This window comes from Notamacropus eugenii, chromosome 7 (assembly GCF_028372415.1).
Source record: "Notamacropus eugenii isolate mMacEug1 chromosome 7, mMacEug1.pri_v2, whole genome shotgun sequence".
Taxonomy (NCBI): domain Eukaryota; kingdom Metazoa; phylum Chordata; class Mammalia; order Diprotodontia; family Macropodidae; genus Notamacropus; species Notamacropus eugenii.
Genome location: NC_092878.1, coordinates 22,167,086 through 22,192,063, shown reverse-complemented (window position 1 = coordinate 22,192,063; position 24,978 = coordinate 22,167,086). Strand labels below are relative to the sequence as shown.

Below are 24,978 nucleotides of genomic sequence, written 5' to 3'. Positions count from 1 at the left end.
AAACAGCTCTTTCGCTGTTAATGAGTCCCCATGCAGCTGGACAGCTCCTTCTCGGACACTGAGAGCTCTAACACCCAAAATGACCCCAATTTGCACACCGCAAGATGAAATTTTACCGCCTGTTAAAACCATTTCCAGCCTGAGCAGAAGGAGCTCACTGTTGACAGAGGTGTGCTGCCTTTACCAGGACACCTATCCCCCTTTTTTTGGTCTCTTCTCTCGGTCTGCCATACCTACTTTCCCACATCCTTGGTGGGAGTACCTAGGTTGGGCTAGGGAGACCAAAACATTATCAAGGGTCTGAAAGCCACGAAGTGTCAGATTAAATAATCTTATTTTCAAATATATATATATATATACATATATATATATGTATATATATACTATATGTATATATATATATATAAAGAACAAGTGATTTTAAACTAAAAGATGCTCCTTCCTCTGTCTGGAATATCAGGAATAAGTGATTATTCCAATCAGTGGACCAATCAGTATGGCCAATAAGTCATTGGTCATTTGAGTTCACTAAATTGAAAGCTACACGAAGAATTACACTGTAGCATTTCCAACCCTTCATCTGAACTTGCATTCAATCTATTGGAATTCTATACGGAGAAAATGTAGCATTCATTGCACAGGATACACATCGGAGAGAATCAAAAATCCTCAATGACATGAAATTTCACTTTATTCTGCTAAATGGTCACCTTACCATGCTGGATGGTGTTTCTAAATACGTTTGCACTTTTGTAACATCAGTTCCCTAATTCTTCCCTAAACACATCTTCAGAAGGAACAATATTATTTCTTTGACCAGATCTTATTTACATTTTTGCCCCCCCCCCCCAAACCCTTATAGGCTTTGTTCTACCCTTTTGAATTGTTCAAAACACTGATGAAAAAGCGAAAGCATTCCCAGACTATTAAGCAGAGTGGACGGTGAAACTATTTTTAGTCACTGAGCACCTTCTCCCATGTAAATAAATTGGGGTTAAAAGTTCCCCTCTTCGGTGAAAGTAAACGATTATCAGTGGACAACCAACCTATAATTAACTTAACAGCGGTACTAAAATATAGGAAACTTCAAGTAGACTGAATCTCCTTTACTCAGATGTATTACCATGTAAGGTGCATTTTTGAATGGAAGTGAAGCTTTTCTTAATAAAGAAAGTCTGAAGGGGTTCTTACACATTTCATACTACAATTAAACAAAAAGAAAACAAAGAAAGGAGACAGGAGGAGAGAGAGAGAGAGAGAGAGAGAGAGAGAGAGAGAGAGAGAGAGAGAGAGAGAGAGAGAGAGAATCAGAATCTATGAACAGTTAAGTCCTGTCGTGCAAAGGTTTTATGTGAATTTGGGCTTTTGTGAAAGAAACACTTAAGGAAATTTAGGAGATTTAAAAAAAAAATCATATAATTGGCCTGCACTCATGACGACATTTTAAGCAAAGATAATAATAATATGAACAACAACTATTACTCATTACTGCTAATAAGCACAGTTGGAAAAGTGCGAAGGGATTTGCATAAACTACTCAGTCGGTCTCGGTGCAGCAGAAAAAACTGACCAAAGAATTCATAGCCATGAATATCGTGAACTGTGTTACTGAATTGTACTACAAAACAGAAAATATTGCACAGGAAGATCAGGTTAGATCTTTTTCTCTTTTCGTCCCTTCTGCACCCCGCCTTCCCCCTCTCCAAGGAAACTTAATTTGCTTAACCACGACTTAAAAAGACAAGTCTAGAAAACTAGGGATGAAAAAAACAAAGCCAAAAACCTCACTCACCTCTTCTTTCAAGTCCGTGGTAAAGTCAGAAGCAACAGAGAACTACTGCTCTTAATCTTGGAGATCTTCTAGAGAAAAAAAAAAGGAAAAGGAGAAGGAAAAGAAGAAGAAGAAGAAGAAGAAGAAGAAGAAGAAGAAGAAGAAGAAGAAGAAAACCTCAACCTTCACTTTTGCTCTTCATTATTAAATGGGTTCTTATAGTTATAAGCAGGGTACAGCAATGCCATAAAGTATTTGCGTGCCTTTTCCCCTTTCTAATCACCCCCTTTTCCCTCAGGAGCATTGGAAAACACCTCCGTTTCCACAGTACTCTAGCTATCTGAAAGCCTCGGATTGCCCACTGGCGTTATGTCAGCCCTTCTACACACTATCTTCTTTATATGTGAGGGCTGATTTCCCGCAGACATCATTGTTATGATGGCTCATTTAATCAAACTGTTTAATTGCTTCAGTAATCACTATCATCATCACAGGTACTCTCAATCATTCATCATTGTTTGGAGGGCTTTATTGACCTCTGGAGCTCATTCCCAGCCCTATTAAAATAGGGCCAAATTTCTCTGACTCGGCTTTGATTCATGTTAGGATTGAAATCTAAAGCTATTTTAAGTTTTCCAGAATCTTAAAATAAAGAGAAAAAATGGCAAGGATTTTTTTTTTTAATAAAGCCTTTCCTCTTTATCCCACCAAAAAAAAAAAAAAAAATCTTCAACGTCTATCCCACTCCTCTTTGGGGGATGTGGGGTTCAAAGCCGAGTATGGAGATGAGACCACTTTCGGAACTCGGTTCAAAGTTGGGGAGGGACTCCAGTGTTCAAGGATAGTCTGTTTTTAGATTTTATGTTCAGAGGACCGTGAACGAGGGAGAAAGAGAGAGAGTTAGAGAAAGAATGAGAGAGAGAAAGAGATCCTTAGAAAGGGGGGAGGGGTCCAAAGAAAGAGAGGGAAAGGGGGGGGGGGGCACACCAAACTCAGCAATCGATAGTTTGACCATCGCTCCTCCCCTAAACTTCAAGCCTTCCCTATGATTGATGATCCTGGGGACCTCTAGTAATTGACTGTTCTGAGGTAAGGCTTGTTTTAGCTTCAGTAAAATGATTGGGCAAGAAAAGACCAAAATTAGTTTCCACACAAACGGTGTGGGATTTTTTTAACTTTTCCTCTTTGGAAAAGTTCATTTGGTGCTCAAGGGGGTGCACAGCCTCCTTAATGTGCTAAATCACCCCAACCTAATTAGCATTACTATTATAAAGCATTACCGAGTTAATACTTTAGCATATATTGTAGGACCACAACAAAGATAGGGAGTGAGCTCCAGAAACATACATTTCACTTCTTCTGTCTTCCTCTCGTTTTTTTTTCCACCCTCTTCTGGAGTTGAAAGGCTCAAAAAAGGGCACATGCAAATCAGATCTGCATCTCACCGGCGCTTTTTACTACTCAAAGTGAACTCGACTTTGTTAGTAACACGCGCGCGCGCGCGCGCACACACACACACACGGACGCGAGCGCGCATACACACTCACAAATCCTTTTTAAGACTGGCAACCTCTACATCAGAAACTAAAAGGTCTTCTCTCGCTCCTACCACCTTCCCCCGCGGGCTACCAAACAGCACAAAGTGGTGGACCTCAGCGACACCTTTAATGGAGCTCGATGCGAGTACAGTTTGAGCTTAATGTTGTCCTCTTGTCCTGGAAAATTAATATTTAAGAAGGTAATGAATCCACAAGGGGGGAAAAAGCAGCTCTGTAGAAAATAATATTGTGGCAGAAAAGCCGCACTCGGTTAAAATCGAGTTCGTTTCCTAAAAACGATCAAGGTTTGTCTTTAAATGATGCCCCCTGGATTTTCGAAAAAAAACATTCGATGCTTCTGAAGGCAGAGGGCTGGGAAAAATAGAAATTTAAATTAAAAAAAAAGAGGAAAACCACGTAAAGCGTACGCTAAAGCAATGCAGGCAGAAGATATTCATGATTGGTAAAAAAAAACTAAGCTAAAATTAAGTTTAAAAATCAAAACACATCTAAGATTGTACCGTACTTTCTGGCTTTCTGCAGTTTTCCTCTCCCATGCATACATACACACTCCTCTTCCTCTCCCCCTCTCCTGCACAGTCTCCCTCTCTCTCCCCCTGTATGAAAAAGAACGCTGATTTGCTATGGGTATGATCTGTTGTGTGGCTCTCCCACCCACCCCACCCACCCCCACCTCCCCTCCTCCCTCCTCCTCCTCCCCATGTGGAGTTGAAGCAGTGCTGATTGCATACTCTGCATATCATAGGCTTTAGTCTCCTCTCTCCTCTCTCCCTCTCCCCTCTCCCTGTATGTCTCTGTTGTAGGACTGGCTATGGCCACCACGACTTCGGGTTCCGTCATTTTATTCTCCCGCCGATCAGCGCTGCAAAACTGAGTCTCTTCTATAAGCCAGGCAGCAGCCAACCTGCCAACACTTACTGACACTCACTCATCTCACAGAGAGAAAGAGAGCGAGAGAGCGCGAGCGAGCGAACGAGCGATCGAGAGAAAGAGAGAGAGACAGAGAGAGAGAGAGAGACAGAGAGAGAGAGGGAGAGAGAGAGAGAGAGAGAGAGAGAGAGAGAGAGAGAGACGAGAGAGAGAGTAGAGAGAGAGAGAGAGAGAGAGAGAGAATATCTACCAGGAAAGAGAGAGGGGGAGGAAGTCCAGTTTTTGCAAACTATTCATTTTTCTTCTTTTTCTTTTTTTCCCCTGCCTTCCCTGCACAGTACTCTAAAGAGAAAGGATCATAAACATAGGCATTCGGGGGGGGAAAAAGGGAATTTTTTTTTTAAAACCACCAATAAAAGAGAAGCAGAAATCCCTCGAGGAGTTTTGACTGGAAGAAAAAAAAACGGGGTCTGAAAAGATTCCTCCTCTCCTCTTCATCATCATCAACCATCATTCATTCACTACCTTGACATTCCCTGGCTTTGATTGACAGCTGGAGTGGCAAAAAGCCATGAGACACGACAGTTTGGTTACATGTGGGCTGCTGACGGGCCGATCGTAACCTTCAGTTCGGGGGCTTGACAAATTTTTTTTCGTCTTCTTTTTATTCTTTTTTTCTTTTCTTTTTTTCTTTTTTTTTTTTTTTTTGGTTTTGTTGTTGTTGCCAACAGAAGGGAAGAGGCGGAGAAAAGGGGGAAAAGAAGAGAGGAGGAGGGGGAGGAGGAGGAGGAGGAGGAGGTGGACGAGAGGAGGAAGAAGACGAGAAAAAAAGAAAAAGAAGAAATATCACAGGAAAAAAAAAAACTCTTCGTTGTTTTGCCTGGGCTTTTTTTTTTTTTTATTGGAGAATCAGGAGAAATCTCCTTGGTTTGGGGGGAAAACCCAAGGAATCTTCAGCCTAAATCACTTTTCTTAACCGGACTGGGATATTAAATATACGACACATCCAGGAGTTTATTGGAGCGCAGACTGATGGCGCAAAGGGTAGGTTTAAATCTCCAACACTTACCTAGATATAAATCCTCTCCTAAAAGGGGGCCTGTCCGATGCCTCCTCTACAGAGCTGCTGCTGCTGCTTGATGATGGCGGCCAGTATTTAAAAAAAAAAAAATAGCAGCAAAATTCTCCAATCGGCTTCTTTTCCCTCTTGTGCCTGTGTGTGAGTGCGCGCGCGTGTGTGCGTGTCTGGGCGCGCGTGTTTAGAGCGGGTGTGTGAGCGGGCGAAAGGGCGAGTGTGAGCGTGTGTGTTGTGTGTGCAATTGTTCCATGCTTTTCCTCGCTCCAGCTTGTACCCCAGCAGCGCGATTCCCCTGTTTCTCCTGCTGCTGCTGCTCGCCGCAGCCGCCGCCGCTGCTCAGTAGCACGGGCTGCAGAGGGGAGCTGCTGCCTAGACAATATTTTGCTGCTTGTTTTGTCTCTGAATTTGACAAGGACGCAGGGAATCCGCTGCTATATAATGTTTCTGGTAACTTTCACGTTATTCCCTCCAACCCCTCTTTGGCCCTTGCCCCCGGGGAGGGACTGGTTGTGGTCTTCCTCGTTGTTGTTCTTAACGTTTTCTTTCCTTTATTTTGTTTCATTTCGGCTTTTGATTTATTGAATCCTTTGGATGGAAGGAAAGGGGGGTTAGGGGTGGGCTTAAGGGCTTCCCTATTCAGAGCAACTGCAGTTTTCCCTTGTTTCCTTTTTATCTCTTTTCCTTTCTCTGGCCGAAGAGGAGCCTCCGCCTTGCTCCCCAGACCTTAACCTCCTAGCCCCCTTTCTCTTCTCTTGGTTTGGAGTTTTTGAACACACATATATTATACATACACGTATTTACAACTTTCAAGTCTCTTGTTTTGACTGTTTTTGTTTCTGTCTGGCTAACTCGTTTCGGTACTTCACTCTCTTCTGACTTTGTGGTCTGTTTTTTTTTTTTTAATCTCTCTCTCTCTCTCTCTCTCTCTCTCTCTCTCTCTCTCTCTCTCTCTCTCTCTCTCTCTCTCTCTCTCTCTCTCTTCCTCTCTCTCTTTTTCCTCTCTCTCTCTGCCTTCTCAATCTTCTTCCTTCCCCTTTCCTGACCCGTTTTGACAGTACGATGAGCTTCCCCATTACGGCGGGATGGACGGAGTAGGGGTGCCGGCTTCCATGTACGGAGACCCTCACGCTCCACGGCCGATCCCCCCGGTTCACCACCTGAACCACGGGCCGCCGCTCCACGCCACTCAGCACTACGGAGCCCACGCCCCGCACCCCAATGTCATGCCCGCCAGCATGGGATCCGCTGTCAATGACGCCCTGAAGCGGGACAAGGACGCAATCTATGGGTAAACCCTACCTCCTGGGCCAAGTTTGCTCAATGGCTTTTGGGGGGTGCTGTTTGTATTTGGGTGGGGAACTTGAGCTAGGAATGGAGAAGGCAAGAGATGGTAATCCTTTTCTCATGGAATGGAAAAGAGAAGGTGAACGTGTTCAGTGAATTAGGTACAATTATCTTTCTCCCTACACAGAATCCCAGTCACCAAGAACTCTTCCCCCCTCCCTCCCCTTGTGATTTTTATCTCTAGGTTTTTTGCGTGTTTTAAACTCTAGAAATTTGAGGGAGACTCCTCTTAATGTATAACTCTCCTGCTGAAAGGTTAACTTTCTGGTCTTTTGGATGGACCCTAACCAGAGAGGGGCCAAGGAAAAGGGGAAAGTTTCCTGCAAATAAGGCAAAACTTTTTTTTTCTTTTTTCCTGTTTCCTACGGAGGCTCTGGGAGTCACTAAATTCTACTGGAGCGAGGAGACGGGTAGCTCCACTTGGCCAGGAAACCTAGATCCACTACCTTAGTTCTCTGCAAATAAAAGGGTCACACTACTGAACTCGGACTATGAAGTTAAAGGGCCAGGGGTGTTGCTTTGCCAAAAGGTGTTCTTGTGAGATGTATTGAGATTTCTTTAAATTGCTATTTCTGAGACTTGAGAGGGATGTGGGGGAAGGGGTGGGGTGCACTCCAGCTGAAGTATAGCAGCTATACACTGCCTCTTGGGCTGAACGTAAGTAGGGGAAAGAGTTGGGATGGGGGAGGAATCAGGGGGGCAGTTGGTAAACACCAACTTACCCTACAGAAAGGGGCGACCAGCATCCCAGTGAGAAAACGGAGTTAGGCTTTAAGAAGCACAAAGAACAAATACCCTCTTGCAAAGTTAATACAAGACCATTTTTGTCTGCTATAAATCCAGGGTAAAATATTTCTGTGAGTGGGGCTCTTTCCGTGTTTTTTTTGTTTGTTTGTTTTTGGTGGGTTTTGTTTTTTTTTTGCCAATATAATTATTACCTTGTCTCGTTATTTTAACTAAACAGCAAACAATTGGGGGAAAATACTTCCTCGAAGTCCGTGTGTCTATGGGTAGCTTCGTGTCTTCTTTGGTATCCCATGAAAACAGGCCCTTTAAACAGTTACTGGTTCGACAGTCTTTCCCTTTTAAGGTACAATATCACAGTGGTCAAGAGTTTAGGCTTTCTCTGGTATACGCGAATGGACCTGGATCAGCCCAACACCACTGTTAATGTGAGGTCCCTGCTTGTTGGATGGGTTTTTCAAGCTGCAGCTATTTTTATTTCGGGCAATGTGTCCGCAGGACTTTTCTGACACTAGATTGTAGGAGTTTAAGCCAGTGGAAGTGGCTAGGGACTCAGCTTTTCCCCCCACCCCCTTTCTACTATCGGCATTGGCCCAGCTCACTGACGACACTTTAGGGCTGTGCAGTGCAATGAGTGTTTGTATATGAAACCCCCTCAAAACTTGTTGATTACAGTTCTTCCTCCTTCCCCCTTGCACCCCCATCTCTCTGTGTGTGTGTCTTTGTGTGGTGCTACCCGTTAGGCACCCGTTGTTTCCTCTGTTAGCTCTGGTCTTTGAGAAGTGCGAGCTGGCGACCTGCACTCCCCGGGAACCCGGAGTGGCCGGCGGAGACGTCTGCTCCTCCGACTCCTTCAACGAGGACATCGCAGTCTTCGCCAAACAGGTCTAAACAATCTTGACCTACTCCTTGCCCCTCCCGCTATGGCCCTGACACTTTTGCACCCTCCCTTCCTATGAGCTTTACTTTTAAGGAGGACTGAAAAAGGGAGAAAAAGACAGAAACTCAATCTGGCCCCTACCTCCCCTCCTCTTTGCCATTCCCCTCTCCCTCCTCCCCATCCCAGAGCCTGGAGGCAAATTGGAACTCGAGATAAATGTGGGTGTTTGTTTTTCCCCCCAGCGAGGAATAGTAGGGCTCGACCCTTGAATTAAAGTTGACCTACTTCTCATCTGGCGACTGGCTCCCTTCCTTACTAATAGCTACTTAATCAAGAATTGGGGTAAGGGGGTGTCAGCAGCCCATTGACTGAGAAAGGGGAAGTGCCTCTACCCAGGACAATCCAGGAAAGGTAGAGGGATGAGAGAACAAAATCCGAACGGGATGAAAAGACAGAGAAAGTGAGCAAAAAATGGCCTCAGGCCTAGGTTCTAGACTGGGGGTTCCTGCTCCCCTCCAATGGCATCTGGGCCAGACAATTTTTGCCCATCTTACCCTTACTCGTTTGATGTCCTGGTTTGTTTCTCATGTTCTATCCTTTCCTCTTCTCTGTTCCTTACCCTTATTCACCTTTACTCATCCTTACAAGCAAACCCCCAATTCATTCGGTTACCATGGTATAAAAGGGAGCCGGAATTTATGCTTATTTTCCTGCTTCTTGTAGGTTCGCGCTGAAAAACCCCTTTTTTCCTCGAATCCAGAGTTGGACAATTTGGTAAGGCTCACAGTTTTCTGTTTTCCTGTCTCCCACGGCAAACTCCTTCACTTCCCCAGCCCGGAGATCCTTAGGTAGCTTCTGACATTCCCAATAAACTGCCCTTAGGATACTGGAGGGCACGAGGTCATTAAAAAATGTAAAAGAAAATAAAAAAAGTTATCCTGTTAAGAATGCCGGCCTTGGAGATCGTGGGGAAGGGACCAGAGGGAAGAGGGAACAAGGCTAGGAGCCAGAAACCGGGAAGGGGTGGTTTGGAGGGAGAGGGAGCAAACTGGACGATTAAGAGCGGAATCCAACTGGCTTCACTTTCCGAGCGAACCCGGGAGAAGTGGAGCTACTTCCTTTGTATGGCAAAGGCCGCTTGCAGAGCCACGGTCTGCTAAAGCCTAGGAAGTAACTGCAGAGCGGAGTGGAGCTCCGGGGGCGGGGGAAGGGGGAGCCCCTCGCTGGTCAGTTTTCACTGCAATTCTTTTGCTAATTTGGACGATTTCAATATTAAAAGTACTGAAATGTTCTTTCAAAGATGTTAGCTCCCCATTCATCTAGAGCACTTCCTTCTTTATCTGGGGGGCCGAAATTGTTTTAGTGTTCCAGCCCCAAAAGCCCGCTCTAGGCTGGGTGTTTTGTTTGTGTGTATGTGTGCGTGCTGGGGGTGGGAGGGTGAGGGGATAGATGAGAGTGTAGGGCAGAAAAAGGGAAAGGATATTGACACCCGGAAGGCCTCAGTGAAATCCTGCTTGCCAGTAGGGACAGCAGAATGAATATGAGAAAAAAATTAAGTACCTAGCTTAGGTTCAGGTTGATCTGCGTGGCTGAATGAAGCCTGACTGGTGAGCTAGTGAAAATTCATAGCAATGGGGTCCTCTCCAACCATTTTTCTTGTCCATTTGGGCTCTGCCCAGACTTCCTCCAGGCTCTTAGGGACCATCCCTTCATCCTAGTCCAACCAATTTCCTTAACCACCACCACCCCATTCACTGTCATCTACCTGACTCCAATTTAAAAACTTTCTTTCAGATGATACAAGCAATTCAAGTACTAAGGTTTCATCTTCTGGAGTTAGAAAAGGTAAGCAAGAAGAGGGTGGAAATATCACAGTCTACCTTGTCATTTCCAATTCCACCCTGTAGTTGAGCTTTGATTTTTTAGAGACATTGGCCAGAGAGATTGGGCCCCAGGGGAATCTCTCTCAGGGTTGATATATTGTAGTCAATGCAAGAAGATAATAGGGACTGCGCCCAAACCATGCCAGTCTGCCGAGGCCTTTTCTTCAAACTGTCCTTTAGCCAGCTCCTTTATTTGGTAGCCTAGAACATAAGAGAGGTGGAAAACATAATTTTGTAAATGTATTTTTAATTATTCCTCCCTAAGACATCTCCCCTCCCACTCCACCCCCCAAACATGAGATTATTTTGAAATGCAGTAAACCATTGGTTTAACCAGACACTCAGTCTTTCAGTTTCTGCATTAAACCCAGCCCATTTCCTAACCAGGAAATACATATAGATTCATGTACAGAATTACCTATCCATAGGTATTTTATAATCTGTATATTTTGATCCCAATTCAAACTACTCTGCTAGAAAGTTACAAGCAGTACTTTGCTGAGTTAAAAATTCTCTAGAGAGATCTTTTAATTAGGTCCGGTGTTTTTAATATTTTGATGTTGTCTAATGGGATTTACCTCTTTTAAAACCCCAGTTTGAACCTAGTATTTCTATTTCTTTTTCTTTCTTTTGTGTGATAACTTGTTGTTTTGGGATAGTCTCTGGAGAATAATATATGCTGCAACAATTTCTCTATTGTTTCCTCGACTTTGACTATTATATCACTTAATTACGGTTACTCCTGGGATACTTCACATTGTTGTTCTTTCTAAACATAACTTTGTATATATTTCTTCTTAAAAACATATATACAACTGAATAAAGCAACAACAGTCATTAAAAAAAAAAAACAACTTATAATGACCCTCCTTTTTTTCCCCAAGGTCCATGAGCTGTGCGATAACTTTTGCCACCGGTACATTAGCTGTTTGAAAGGGAAAATGCCCATTGACTTAGTTATTGATGAGAGGGACGGCAGCTCCAAATCTGACCATGAAGAACTCTCAGGATCTTCCACAAATCTAGCTGACCATGTAAGTCTTGTGGAACTCTTTGACACTGTGATATTTGAAAAGGCCCGTAGGTGACTTGTATATATTACCTGCTGTAAAGTCCACATCTCCCTTTCCCCCAACCTTTTTAAAAGAAAATGAGCATGCTTTTGTGTAAGCACAAGGATTTTGCTGCTTTGGGATTTTATTGGAAGTGTTTTTGTTTGTTTTTGTTTCTTTCTTTCTTGATTCTCTTTCTTCTTCCTTACTTTCTGCACTGCCCTAGATAGGCTGTTTGTAGAGGTAGCAGAGTGATTTGCGATGATAATTTGTCAAGTTTCCTGGATCTGGGCGACTTGTAGTGTTAGCAAATTGTTTGTTTGATGTGGTGGCCGGTGCCTTTTCTGCCTTACCAACCCTATAATCTATGCAGGAGAGGAAGAAAATAGAGGCGAGAAAGCTGGGGAGGATGTGAAGAGAATTGGGGGGGAAGGGATGGCGGGCAAAAAGAATTCTTTTAGGAGGAAAGGGAGTGCTGATTTTTTTTCTTCTCCCATACAGATGACAGAGTTGAGAATTATTGGCATTTTACATTGGGAGGGGGGCGGTAAGGGAGGGGCTCCCTGAAAAAGAGTTTTCAGTGCTTTTGCTCTAAAACAACTTATTGTCAGAATATGGACTTATTGCCAAATCCCTGAAGCATCTTCATAATAAAAGACAGTAACCTTGATGAACCAATTATTAGCAATGTATTACAGAAAGCTGGAGAGAATTATGATTGGGTAACCATAGGTTAGTGGTTGATTTTAACACTTTAACAGTTGGTGAAGAAGTAGAGTGGGTATAGTAAAGAAGCACTTGTGTTTGTCAGGCAAGGGAAGGAGGTTGCTTTCTATTCTCTGGTTTTTTTCCTTCTATTTTGGAACAGATCTAGTGAATCTGATGCTTTAAAAAACATATGTAGTGAGACTGGAAATTTGAAAAAGCAATAAGAAGAGTGATTGCAGCTGGTAGTGAAGGAAAGAGTGGCTAGGTTAAAAAAGAGTGGGTGTGAGCTACAGTTTATTTATAGGAACCTAGCCTTGGGGGTGGGGAAATGGGGTTTACACTGATTAGATTCAATTGAACTCATAACCTAAATGATACAGTCTAATAACCTAGTGGCTGAAATATTAATTTGACACTTAGTGTGAACTTAAGCCCTGAAATAGGAAGATAGTTTGCCTCTTCCCTCATTCTCTCCCATCCCTATTATTAATATTAAGGAGATTTGAATCCAAGGAGAGTGAATCTTCTGCAGTTGCCCTTTCCATCAATATCCCTTTTTGAAAAAAAAGAATTTTAAAATTCAATTGAATATGAATTTTATATATATGAATTCATATATATGAATCACACACTTACATATGTGTGTACATACATTTATGTGAAATCTAGTGTCTAACCTTTATACTAGAGGGGAGGTAAGAATGAAAATGAGATTTTTTTTTAAATCTCTACCTGAGATGCTGAGATGCATAAATTCTGAGACAAATGCACTAGGGTGGAAAGCTTCCTGATCTATTTCTTCTTTTGATATGGGGGGGGGGGGGGGGTTGAAGGAGGCTCTTAGGGACCAATTTTGCATTTTGAGTATATTAAGTGAAATAAAATGGGTTACAACAGTGCCTGAAAATTTATTTGCTGATCTGCTATGTGATTTGTGGATGTAATCTATGAGGCATGACACTCGCTTCCAAAATGTGTTTGTTTGTTTTTAATGTTTCATGACCCAAAATCCATATGCATGTGTATTATTAGAGCAATGGAGATGGAGACTTATTTGCATCCACTGCAGAACTGGGAAGGGTATTGGTCTTGTGCTATATGAATCTCTTCTTACTTCTTTTAAAGGGATCCCAACTTGTTGGCTTTATAGTACAGGTTCTGGCAACAGTTTTTTCAAGAGGTCATGGAGAAATGGAACATGCTTTTGTTAATATTAAAGAGATTAAATGGACTAGCCTGTTTAGGATTTCAACTGTTGAGAAATACTTAAGTCATTCTTGGAGATTCTATTATAATATTTAATATTTAAATTAATATGCCACTATGAAGGGACTAGTTTGGAGGTTACTATTTTTAATGATTTAGCAAACATCTTGGCGAAAAAAAGAATTCTGCTTATTAGCTGTGGTGTTGTCACTCTCCCCCCCCCCCCCAAAAAAAACAGACACAAATGAAAGCAAACATGACAACTGATTTATCTCGAATCCATTACCATTTGTCACCTCATTCTCTAAGAAGTAAACTATAACTTTACGCTCCCCATCTCATTATTTGTTTGGAAATGAAACAATCTGAGCCACCATCACCCCATCCCACATGGGAATGAAACAATGCATCACACCATGATACTTTGCTCAATGCTCCTTGACTTGACTTAGCATTTGGGGTGATAGGGGTAAGCAACCATTTCTAGATTCTCTGAAACCTGCACTTTCTCTGTTTGGAGAGTAGTTTTACACAACCTGTACATTTATTGTACTACTTTCTGGGGCTTTCCTTCTCCCCTACCCTGACTAGGGGCAAATATTTACTTTCACAGTTCTGACTTCCCCTCCTTCTCCAGGCCTTTCTCCTTTCCCCACCCATCCCCAGCACAAGAAACACCTTCACGAGATAGTACCTGAAAAGTAACACCAGTCAGAAAATTCAGCATGCAAATACGTCCAATTTAAACCTCCAGGTTTATTTTTTTTCATTTGCTTTGATATACATATTTAATACATAGCCCCAGGCTGGATCTTATTTGGTGAAAGTTGGTGCTGGGGTGATGAGGAGTCACTTCAGAAGGGCAGAGACAGCGTGTTGTGTTCCCTGTTTTATCTGTTGGTCCACAGTTCTGATCCATTGAGCTTCCTCGTGGTTTTATTTGCACATGAAATTCTGAGAGCATTTCGACTTATTGGCTATGAATAATGACAGCTAAAAAGAAATGTAGTTTAATTTGTTGTGTGCCAAGGTTTCTCTTGTGGAGGTGACAGTTTGTGACAGCTGTTTGACACCCCCAAAACACATACACCTCTATCTTATCAAGTGTTATACAGCTATGCTGTGTGCTTGTGTGTGCGTGAGCACGTGCGTGAAGAAGTACATGAGTGTGTGTCTGCGTGTTGTGGGAGGTGTAGGAAGAGGGGGCAGCAGAAGAATATCAGGTACTAATACTGCTTTCAAAAGTATTCCTGTTACCAGGCATTAAAATAGAAATGAATCCAAAAAATGAAAGAAATATACGAAAAACCGGTGATACTGGGTGACTTTCAAGAGTGGTTTTTAGATGTTGGGGATGCCCTTTTGTGAAGTCCGCTGCTACCATGGTAAACTGCCTGACTGCCATAATTTTATATAAAAACTTGTCTCTGCAGAAGTAATGTAGGTGCCTTGAAACCAGTCACTCATAGATTTCCTTGCGGTAATGAATATATTGAATTTTCTTATTGAAAACTAGCATAATAAGTATAAAGGGACAAGGAAATTTGGAAATCAAATAGTATCCATTCACGTCACTGGAAATACACAACTTTGGTTATCACTCCATTATGTTTAGTAAATATAATAACACATAATTATCATTTGCATTTTTAACACTGTAATTATTTTTTTAAGTGTTCAAAGGTACTAGCCGCAGGTAGGAAACAGGCAGTTATAGTCACACTCTGGCTAAACTGGAACATTAGGGGAGAAAAGATAAAGGAAAAAGAAAAAAAGAACTGGACTCCAGCTGCATTTCATGTCAATTTTCCCACTCATTCATATTTATCATATTTACAATAAACATGTCAAAAAATCAATTTTTAAAAAATAGATCCTACTTGAAAACTCTCTTTACTATTGAATACCTATGACTTTTTTCAGTCTGTAATATTTCAGAAAACCTGAAGATATTTTCATTTTATTTTGCACGTAGCTTTTCCCTGTTGACAAATGAAAGATAGTGATTTCTTCCCTGAGCCAAGTTCAGAGCTTGTTTGATATTAGTGTAGTTGTATATACTTTTCAAAATTAATAGGTAAAAGCCACTATATTTTGATACATAAGAGATAATACATCCAATCAGTTAGCCACAAGTGCCTTAATTGATTACCAATTTTATTTAAATATTAATATCATAATTCATGTTAGCATTTATATTTTGAGATGATCGTATGTTAGTGTCTTTATATAAATATTTCTGAATACATGGCAAATTTTAGTTATTTCTGTGAAGTTTTTCAAATTGCTATGAATCTAGACATGAACAGTCTCTTTTCAAGATGAAAGTTCATATAAACTTTATCTGGACTGGTATATACAAGCAAGGGCCCTGAGATAAAATTCTGCTAAAAACTCTGTAGCGAATAAAATGATTTAGGCATCCTGTTGCTTTGTTGAACATCAAAGGGGAAGATGAATATGTGTTCAGATGAAAAATGATGCTAACATTTTCACTTACCAAACATTATCTTAGGTTCCAATGTAAATTAGATTTGATAAGGTATTGTAGTCAGTTTAGGAGAACTTCAGTAGTGTCCCACCTATGGGCCAACACATGGGGGAATGCCTCAGTCTATGTTTAGGGAGTTGAGGGAGGACACTTAAAGATCTGATAGTCAATAGCTTTCATGTCAATTTCCTGTCAAGTATAATTACACTATTTAACTCATTAAAGGTTATGAGGTTGAGGGCTTTTTAAAAATATAATTGTGATCAGATGACCTAAGACAAAGTTTCACTTGACAACAGCTAGTTGGACATTGTTTAAATACTGGTTTTTATTAGTTCATTTTGTCCTTTTATTCAACTGATTATTCTGTGAAAGGTAAAAAAAGAGAAAGCACTATCTAATACATAGCATAATACACGTCCTCTATCCCTTGATGGAATATTTCTTTGAAATGGAAGTCATTCACAGATTATCCTGACTTTGTGCTAGTTGGGAGCTTTTTGAGAATGCCTCATTTATTTCTTCTAAAGTTTGATTTAGAATGGAGATAAACAAATGAGAGAAGACCCAAGAACTACTTATAGTCTTAAGAAAAATTTCACATTTTGGAAGTCTCCAATATTCTTTCTAGAACTCAGAGTTATGAGAGAGGGAAATTTTCAATCTTTTTTTTTTTTTTTTTAACTTGGCAGAGAATGTTTGCCAATACTTTGTGGAAACAAACACTTCAAGATATGAAGTCTCCAGTGTTAATCTTAATTATTTTTTCCCTCCTTATATTTCTGTAATGCCAAGAGGAACAAAAGACATCAGCTCACAGAAAATTTGTTCGAAGTTCAACTTTGTTTTGCTATTCTGCCTCCTTGCCTTTTATTATAAACAGATATATCAAGTTAAATCAGAGTTTTCCATGCTCCATTTGCTTATTGGAAATATCTTCCCATATGTTTACTATTGCTGTTTACCAAGTAGACCTTGAAAATCTATATACTGAATAATTTTATTCTATTTTTCAAAGGCACATAAAATTTGTGGTTTGATGTAATATATTATGGCATAACTATGGAGCCTACAGGAAAAAAATGCTTCTTAACATTTGTTATTAAGAAAAGTTTTTGCCTCCCAAAGAACTACATTTATACTTATGTGTAAGAGGAATTTTTAAATATCTTAGAGAGGTCCTGTGGTATAGACATATCAGTTTCTTTTTTCTACGCAAGGATGACACATTTTACGTTTTCAGTTTTTCATTTACCCAAAAAACTTTGGACTTTTTGACCCATTGTCCCCTAGAAATAAATGAGAGATGAGAAGTGTTAAATAGTTTAGACAAGGGGATTTCTAGGACTTAATTAGTATTATGTGAAAGCAAACATACCTGAGAACATCTTTTCCACAGTAATGTTTTAATAGTTTAAAATGCTTAAAGTTTTCAACAGATTTGCAACATCGGCAAAAGACAAGCACATCAGATTTGCTTCATCTGCCTAGAGACTCATGTCCTCTCCACGCTCTTTTCTAGATTTAGCAAAATTCAACGATCGTGCTAAATCAATTTTTTTTTAACTTTCAAGGGAGAAAACACTGGCAAAATTGTGTTTCCTCGGGAAGACTGTGTGTGTAAATGAGAAACAGTGGATAGCAGCAGAGTGATCTCCTGTGGCCCTGTGACTACAAGCTTTTCCCATATTGTCTCCTGCTTTTATATTAATTACAACTTGCATTATCAGCTGTGAGTCTGTAGCCCAGCAAATAGAAAATACTGCCCCTTGAGACCTAGCTTCTTGTATCTATTTTCCATCTCTTTCTATTGTGCTCCACTCAGTATTCACTGCTTTTCTCCTGGTAACACTGCTCTTTAACGCAATTGTGAAAGAGTAAGGAGAGTACCATATCTGACTCCCAATTATTAAAACCACTGGGAATACAGACATGTACTCCTGGCTTTGTGTATCTTTACAATATAAGGTTATGCTTACTGATGAACTATCGGGTGCATACTCATACTCATTTACATATGTGTGTACATAAATCATGCATATGATGCTACATGTACACAATATAGTGTATGTTAATATTATTTTTACAATTCACATTGAACGTGATTACTTTTCCCTTTAATCTTCAATGTATACATACATGAATCGTAGAAACATCTATATTCATCTCTGTGAGCACGCTAATCTATGTAATGAAAGCAAATTGGTGTATCTACCAAGAGCAATACCGTTAGGAACTACATTTTCTGTATGTCAGTTTTGTTTTAGGAACCACAAGACTTCTGCATATTATTGGGCAGAAAGCCAGGAATTTGTTCTTGAGGGATGTAAACTTAAGAAAAAGAAGAAAAGAGTTGAGATAGACACAGATATTTCAACCCAAGAATGAATGGTATTGGGGTAATAGGACATGCTTTGTCTGCTCATATTGTATACAGCCTTTATACCACCAAGGAGAAGCTTAATTTACCAGATCTTCAAATATCTGTCTCCCTGTATGATTACATCACTGTCTATAGCTAGAGGGAACAACTTATGGTCTAAGCATGAGCTTTGAAGACCTAACAACTCTAGAGAACCACAGGTTCAGTTTTTTAGAAGTGACTTGTTCTTCATTCTTTTAAAGTAGATAAGTATCATATGACTTAGTGTTTGAGTCTCCAAAACTTGCCCATAGCATTTTATGGATACCAAACACCTTAGGATATTTTATAGGACTGGGTTGAGTGTTGGTTGTTTCCTTGTTGGTGTTGAATAGAAAAGGGAGAGAAAGAAAAGAGGGAACATTGGTTGCTTTTGTGAGTTTCAACAAATTCAGGAACTGGCTGAAAACTTAAGGCAACTAGAAGTCTAACTCATCTCTCGGACTCATGCTATTTGAAAGTCCGATTAGCTCATATAGACTTTTCTCTGTCTCTTTCTCATAACTAAACATTGCCAAATTGTTTTCCTCAAGAAAGCTATCTCAAGAAATCTGATGAGCTCCAGATCAATACAGTCTGTCTTTCTGAAATATGTCCTTCCAGCGTTGGTCAAAACTCTGCTCTGACTGGTGGAGACAAGTGTTTTCCATGATGGGAAGTCCTCGATAATCCATTCCAAACCAATTTACTTTTCAAACCCAGAAGACTGCAATGGCTATGTTTGAAAAAATACATAACTGTGATTAGATGACATTTGTCTTTAAATGTAGCTGAGGTGTTAGTGGTTAATTATTGTCATTTTCACTGGGGTAAGATCCTTTGCTAGCAGCTCACTTAAAAAGCCTATGGTACTTAATATCATTTGCTGTGTACACTAAAAAAAAAAAAATAGCCTAGATGAACATGGTGCAGTTATTACATTTTCTAAAAGGAAGATTGTAAGCGCGATGTTGTTGCAGGGCTAAACTCATGCCAGGCTATTGTTTCTTCCCTCTTTTCATGTAATTCTTCCAGTTCTTTATCTGATTACCATCCGGCAAACAGCTGACTCTAAGAGGCTGCAGAGGGCTGAAGAGCCCTGTCTGCAGTTTGCCTTCAGCTTGAAGCTATTTGAGTGGTTTCCTAACTCAGAGATTAAATAGAGGAACTCACAGGCACAACTTTGTCTTAATCTAGGCAGTGGAGAAACTTGTTTTGGTTTCCATTTCATTTCCTTCTGTTGTTTCATTCCCGTACTTTACTATTAATGTGTTTGTGTGTATGATTTGTACTATATGCATATAGTGTGAATGTTCAAGATATTTTTGCTCTATGGCTCCCTTTGTTTTCATTTTTGCTTCTTGTTACTTAGTGATGGTAAAGGGATTTATATATATATAACTATCCTTACCCTTCTATAAAACTTTTGGTTAGTTTAATGAATCAAAAAAAAAAAAATCTCATGTTAATTCCCAAACTATGCTTTCCCAGTATTTTGTTTTGTTTTTGTCTGTTCACACATATGAAGATACTGTGTGTAGGCTTGTGAGAGAACTTTTTAGTTTTGTACTTAATAACGCTGATTTGATGTGGAAACCAAACCTTGTCTAGATTTTTTTTAAATCAAACGGATGAACTATATATAGTAGCAGTTTGGTGAGATTACTTTCAGATGGCTCCAAATATTTACATACAGTGTATAAATAGCATGTGTATGCTTGCCTGAAGCTTTATTGATTGATTTATGTAGGGATGGGCATCATTTCCTAAGGTTGGAATTATTATTGCGATTCTCTTTTGAGAGCTGCTGAGGGGATGTTTCTGAAAGTTGCAGCCAAGTGCTTAATTTACGTTGTCGTATACAGGTGACAAGTTGCACAGGTCCAGCCCTAAGGTTGGTCTGTTTCATGTGTTCTTACTCTCCTTTTCTGCCAGAGGAAATTCCATCTTTTGCCTGCCTTCATGTGGTGCTGATAAAGCCTTTCCTGTACATGAGAATTCCTGTTTTCCTTTAAGCAACAGCAGGGTATTGGGAATGATCAGGAAAGGGGAGGAGAACCAGGAGGAGAATACACTCACCAAAAGTAGCACTGAGATATGACTATTTTCCTCACTTTTCCCCTTTAGATGAATAAGTCATTTTCCCTTCTATGAAACTAGTGGGCACTGAGCTAAAATTGACTGGCTAGCTAGTATGTGGAGAAATGGATATTCTTGCCATCTTCCTGGTCTGGGTCTTATGGATTCTCATTTTATTATACTTTAACTGTATTAACACTGAAAGATATTAATAAAAATCACAATGCATATATGTGAATATATGTAAGTGTTTGAGTGTATACATATATACATGTATATATATGTGCATGTGTGTATACCCATATGCGTAAACATATATACACATATAATATCACCTGGTCTTATTTCTTAATACTTCTTATAAGCTCACTCTTATAGGGAATTGTATCTAAGAGGTGTATTGTGTGATATGTTCATAGTTAATTTTTCAGGAAATCATTCTTTAAAGAGTTGCTGATTTTTTCCCCCCTTTCTAGCATTGCGGTTTGGGATTCTCCAAAACATTTCAGAATGATAAAGTACTTAGAATAAGAACACCATTAGATCAACTTTCTAGAAGTTGAGTCTCTTGGTTAATACCTTAAGGGAAATATAACTTTAATCCTTCTAATATATAGTTCAAGTGTGGCATCAATATAATATCAATTTTGTAAATATTAATGTGTTTCTCTCTCTCTTTCTCTCTCTCCCTCGCTCCCTTTCAACCTTGGTCCCCTTCCTACTCTTTACTCCTTGGGCCCTCATTTATGACTGGAATGAAAACTGTGGGGAAAAAAATTCCTTGGCATCCTGACACCAGAACCCTTCCTCTTGGAGAGACCATGATGATGCAACCTCAACACACTCAGCAGGCACCCCAGGGCCCTCCAGTGGGGGCCATGCTTCACAGAGTGGAGACAACAGCAGTGAACAAGGTAAAAGGTCAAACATTTTCCTTGTGCAAAGTAGGCATGACTAAGATAACTTTAACATTTTATGATATCAGTACATCTACTTTAGTGTAAACACAAAGTGGCAGTCAGGAAAGTTTAATCAGCTTTAATTTAAGGAGACAGTATTTCCTTTTCTTAACCTACTTTACTTTTAAAAAATAAAAAAATCAAAGTAAAATTTTTTAACCTTACCTTGCAAAAGCAATTGATTAGTTCTGCCAATTTTTTAAAAAATAAATTTAGTTTTCTACAATTTATTTTTATGTGGTATAAGTAAATTGAATGAGCCCCATTTTCTAGCTGTGATGCAGTAATTTGCATCATACTGTAAACAGTGAACTTAGCTGGTAATATCAGTCATAAAAGGCTGCTTTACCATAAGTAATTAAGCCCATGAGCCATAGGAGAGGCAAAAAAAGATGGGTTCTTATTTGTTTTTGAAATGCTACACAATTTCTTTCTATGGAATCCAATATGTAGAAGGTTAATTTAGAAAGTCCTACAAATTGTGTGTCCCAATTTACGTTTCATTGACCCTAAGTGGTTAGGATAATGACTGTAGCTCCAAACCCTAAAAGCCAAGGCAACCAATGGTGAAAACCAAAAGATTTCAAAGTCTAATTTAGAATACATAGAACTGTTGCAAATTTACCAACTAGACATAGGGCAACAATCACTTGGTGGGAATGACTCTTCCATGGGTAAAATGGTCATTTAAAGGAAGATGCATTATCGAATGTGGGCCAGGAGAGTATATAGATTTAACTTTTAAATATTTTACACTAGATGGTGTCTGATCTTCTAGGTCTATTTCATTTCTATTATGACTATGTTTATAGCCCCAATATTTAAGCATTAGATAGGCTTCTGAAGAGAGGACAGGTTAATAGCTTGAGCTGTCATGTCCTATGTGTGCCAGTCTCTAAGTGGGGATAGGAAGGGATGCTTTCATTTCTTCATGCTCTGGAATATGCCTTTGGACCACTGTTGTTCTAGGAGAATTCAAGTGGTTGGAAAAGTCTCCTTTCCAAGACCTATTCGCTTGTAAATGGTTGAAAAAAGATGTTCAGAATTTAAATAGACTTTTTAAACAGCGTAGACCTAAAATAGAAAAACAAATGTCTTAGGTAGTAAATTGTGAAGCATATTGATGTTTTTAGTAGACGGTGTCCACATTGTTTGTAGAACTAAAGGGAGAACTAAACTATGTGTATTGACCCATAAGTCTAACTGACTCTCTGCCACCAAGCACTTACCGACTTGATTATGAGTCAGAAACATGAACTTTTTAAGTAAGTTCAATTTTATTATTATCCTCCTCTCCTTTGCCCTCCCATCCTAAAATAAAAGCTATTTGCAGAGCTAGAAAGGGTTAAATGTATCTATTAATTAAATATAACACCCTAAACATTCTACAAAAGAGGGAAAAAGGAGAAGCTGATTTAATGGTCTAATGAGGCCATCTTCCAGAGACTTGTTTTGTGTGCGGCTTGCTTTGACCTTTCGCTTTGCTCAGGAGCCCAGCGCTTCATTTTTCACATTCTTGCAATTACGTTAACGCTTCAAGCATTTCTGACTCCAAGTCAGCTAGCAACACCAGGCATAACTCAACACTGTGAGTTTTTCTCCTCTCTGTAGATTCATTAACAGGTCACCAAGGTCCCAACTGAAATTTAAAACTGACTGGTTCTGTTGGGTTAGTTGAATTATGGTAAAGGAGATAGCAGGAAGGGGGCTGAGACAAGGGGAGGAGAGAGAGAGAAGATCCTAGGGTTTGGGGCAGAGAATACTTGTGTAAACCCCTAAGGTATATAGCTCTATCATTCCAACCATTTATTTTTTTGGCAGGGAAAATAAAGGACTTGAGCATGTCTTAGGTGACTGTTTCCCTTACTTGGGGATAACACATTCAGGGGAAAGAAAAACTAGAAGTCTTGGGTAGTGCTACCAACTTATTCAATGCTGAGGGATTTGATTCCTGCAGGATTTCGTTCCTTTTAATCATATCTTGGTGGGATTATAAATGGATATGGTAGCTTATATGCATAAGAACTAGGGCATCAATAATCTTTACTATACTACAGTTTAAAGAAACAGTGTCACCATTAGAAGCAGAGTCTAGTTTGACATGGGGAACTTTGTACCTGGCTTACCACATTGATTGTTCCATACTGGGTAGTACTTCTGGACATCAGAAAGCAGCCACAGTAAAGATTGTCATTTGGGTTTTTTGTTTTTTTTTTAAGAGGCGATTCTGAATAGTTTCTTTGTTTTGTTTTGGTGGCAATGGTGTGTGTGTGTGTGTGTGTGTGTGTGTGTGTGTGTGTGTGTGTGTCTAGATCATTATAGATCATATTTGATTTTACATTGTAGTGGAAATGTCTGAAATAGCGGTCTTTATAATAGTTTGCTGTTTTGGCCCCCAGAATTGTCCAAGGTAGCTTTCTGTGGGAAAGATTAATTATCTGCTTCAGGGCAAAGTCAACAGAGATATTGACTGAAATCACATGCGTTTATCCTAGGTTAAATCTTAGGGTTGATGCATAATGCAAAACTTAGGTTGGGAGCTTTTGGCCCTTTGTATTAAACATTATAGTATATGACTTTGCAAAGCCTGCTTTGTAGTCCAGAAAATAATTTTCTTGGTTATTCAAAATTTATTAGCACAACAGGCATATGGGAATCTGCAAAATGATTCAGTTTCAAAACAAATTATGATAAACAGGAAAAAATAGGAATGAATTGTACTAAATACAATGTTTTCATACACATTTTAAATTAAACTTTAATAGCCATATGTTATAAAACAATACATGCATTTATGTTGCTCTATTATTCTTTTGAATATTTTTACTGTATTGATTGCACGCATATCTCTCATTTGTAACCTCAAAATACCTCATTTTATGACCTGATAGTGAAAGAGCTATGGTTACACAGGTGAAAGGTCATCTTTCCCCACCCCCACCCCACCCCCAGACTCCATACTCTTACAACAAACTGAAAGGAAAAAAGAAAAAGCTCCCATCTTCAAAACAAGGGAGAAAAAGAAGAAACTTGACAGCATGTAAATTCCCAGTGGAAGTGCATCATTTTAAGAACCGCCCCCATTCTTAACAGCAAACTATATGGATTATGAACAAGACTTTCCATGTATAGTGACTTGTCTTGCTCAAAGAAGGTTTAGGAAGGCAATTTTTCTCCTTCGCTCCTTAGAATGTGGAAGGAAATCTAGGTTTTCAGGGACAGAACTGGACTTCTGACCACCTTTTCTAGGCTCGGGGAAGTCACTATTCCTCTTTGTCTCTGGTTCCCTACCAGTCAAATTGGGTTGCTTATACTTGAGGACTCTATTTCAGCACCAACTCCTTTATATATCATTGGTTGTTTTGACTGAGCAAGGACTTTGAAGCAGGCCCCTTGTTCACAGAGTACTATGAGAGACTTGGATGAAAGGCACGATATATGTGCAAAGTATTATTTTTATTATTGATGTGTATGTGTAACTCCCATTAACGTTGATGGGAGTTATGCATGTGAATTGGCAGGAGAATAGACCCCTCAGTGTTTAGAGCACATGAAATTTACATTTTTTCCACTGCTGTAATTGAGATGTTGACAAATTGGAGAATATTGATGAGCCTTTGTTTTAAGTATTTGGTGCCAAGTTTGTTTTTTATTTTTCCTGGTTTGAACAATGGTGTGGGTTCAGCAGCAATGAATACAAAGGGTAGAGTAAAGATAACTTTGTATTTCAATATTTTGATGTGCCAATATGAAATAAATTGTCTTAGGCAAATGGAATATGCTGTTTTAATCGTTAGCTATGCATGAAAGAAAAATTGATGTTGACATCTTTGCTGTAAAATCGTTGTAATGGGGCCTTCCTTACAATTCATTTTTGTAAAATTCATTTTGTACATTTGCAGCAATTGAACAATCCCTGCACTGTGAATAGGCAGGATTCCCAGAAATACCAA

General features: G+C 39.7%; 1 protein-coding gene across 8 annotated transcripts in view; it reads left to right on the top strand.

Annotated features, from left to right (window-relative positions):
- Positions 1-4,242: 4,242 nt before the first annotated feature.
- Positions 4,243-24,978, top strand: part of MEIS2 (Meis homeobox 2) — a 223,599-nt gene continuing 202,863 nt past the window's right edge. For 2 of the 8 annotated variants that reach the window (XM_072624918.1, XM_072624921.1), the window contains exons 1-7: positions 4,875-5,244; positions 6,334-6,566; positions 8,110-8,251; positions 8,970-9,020; positions 10,041-10,091; positions 11,014-11,163; positions 20,866-20,980. In XM_072624918.1, coding sequence (XP_072481019.1) covers positions 5,233-5,244; positions 6,334-6,566; positions 8,110-8,251; positions 8,970-9,020; positions 10,041-10,091; positions 11,014-11,163; positions 20,866-20,980 — 754 coding nt within the window. In that variant the 5' untranslated portion in view covers positions 4,875-5,232. Of the gene's footprint in view, positions 5,245-5,409; positions 5,726-6,333; positions 6,567-8,109; positions 8,252-8,969; positions 9,021-10,040; positions 10,092-11,013; positions 11,164-20,865; positions 20,981-24,978 lie in introns of those variants that run through there. The other 6 variants (XM_072624920.1, XM_072624922.1, XM_072624919.1 and 3 more) reach the window with 5 other exon arrangements.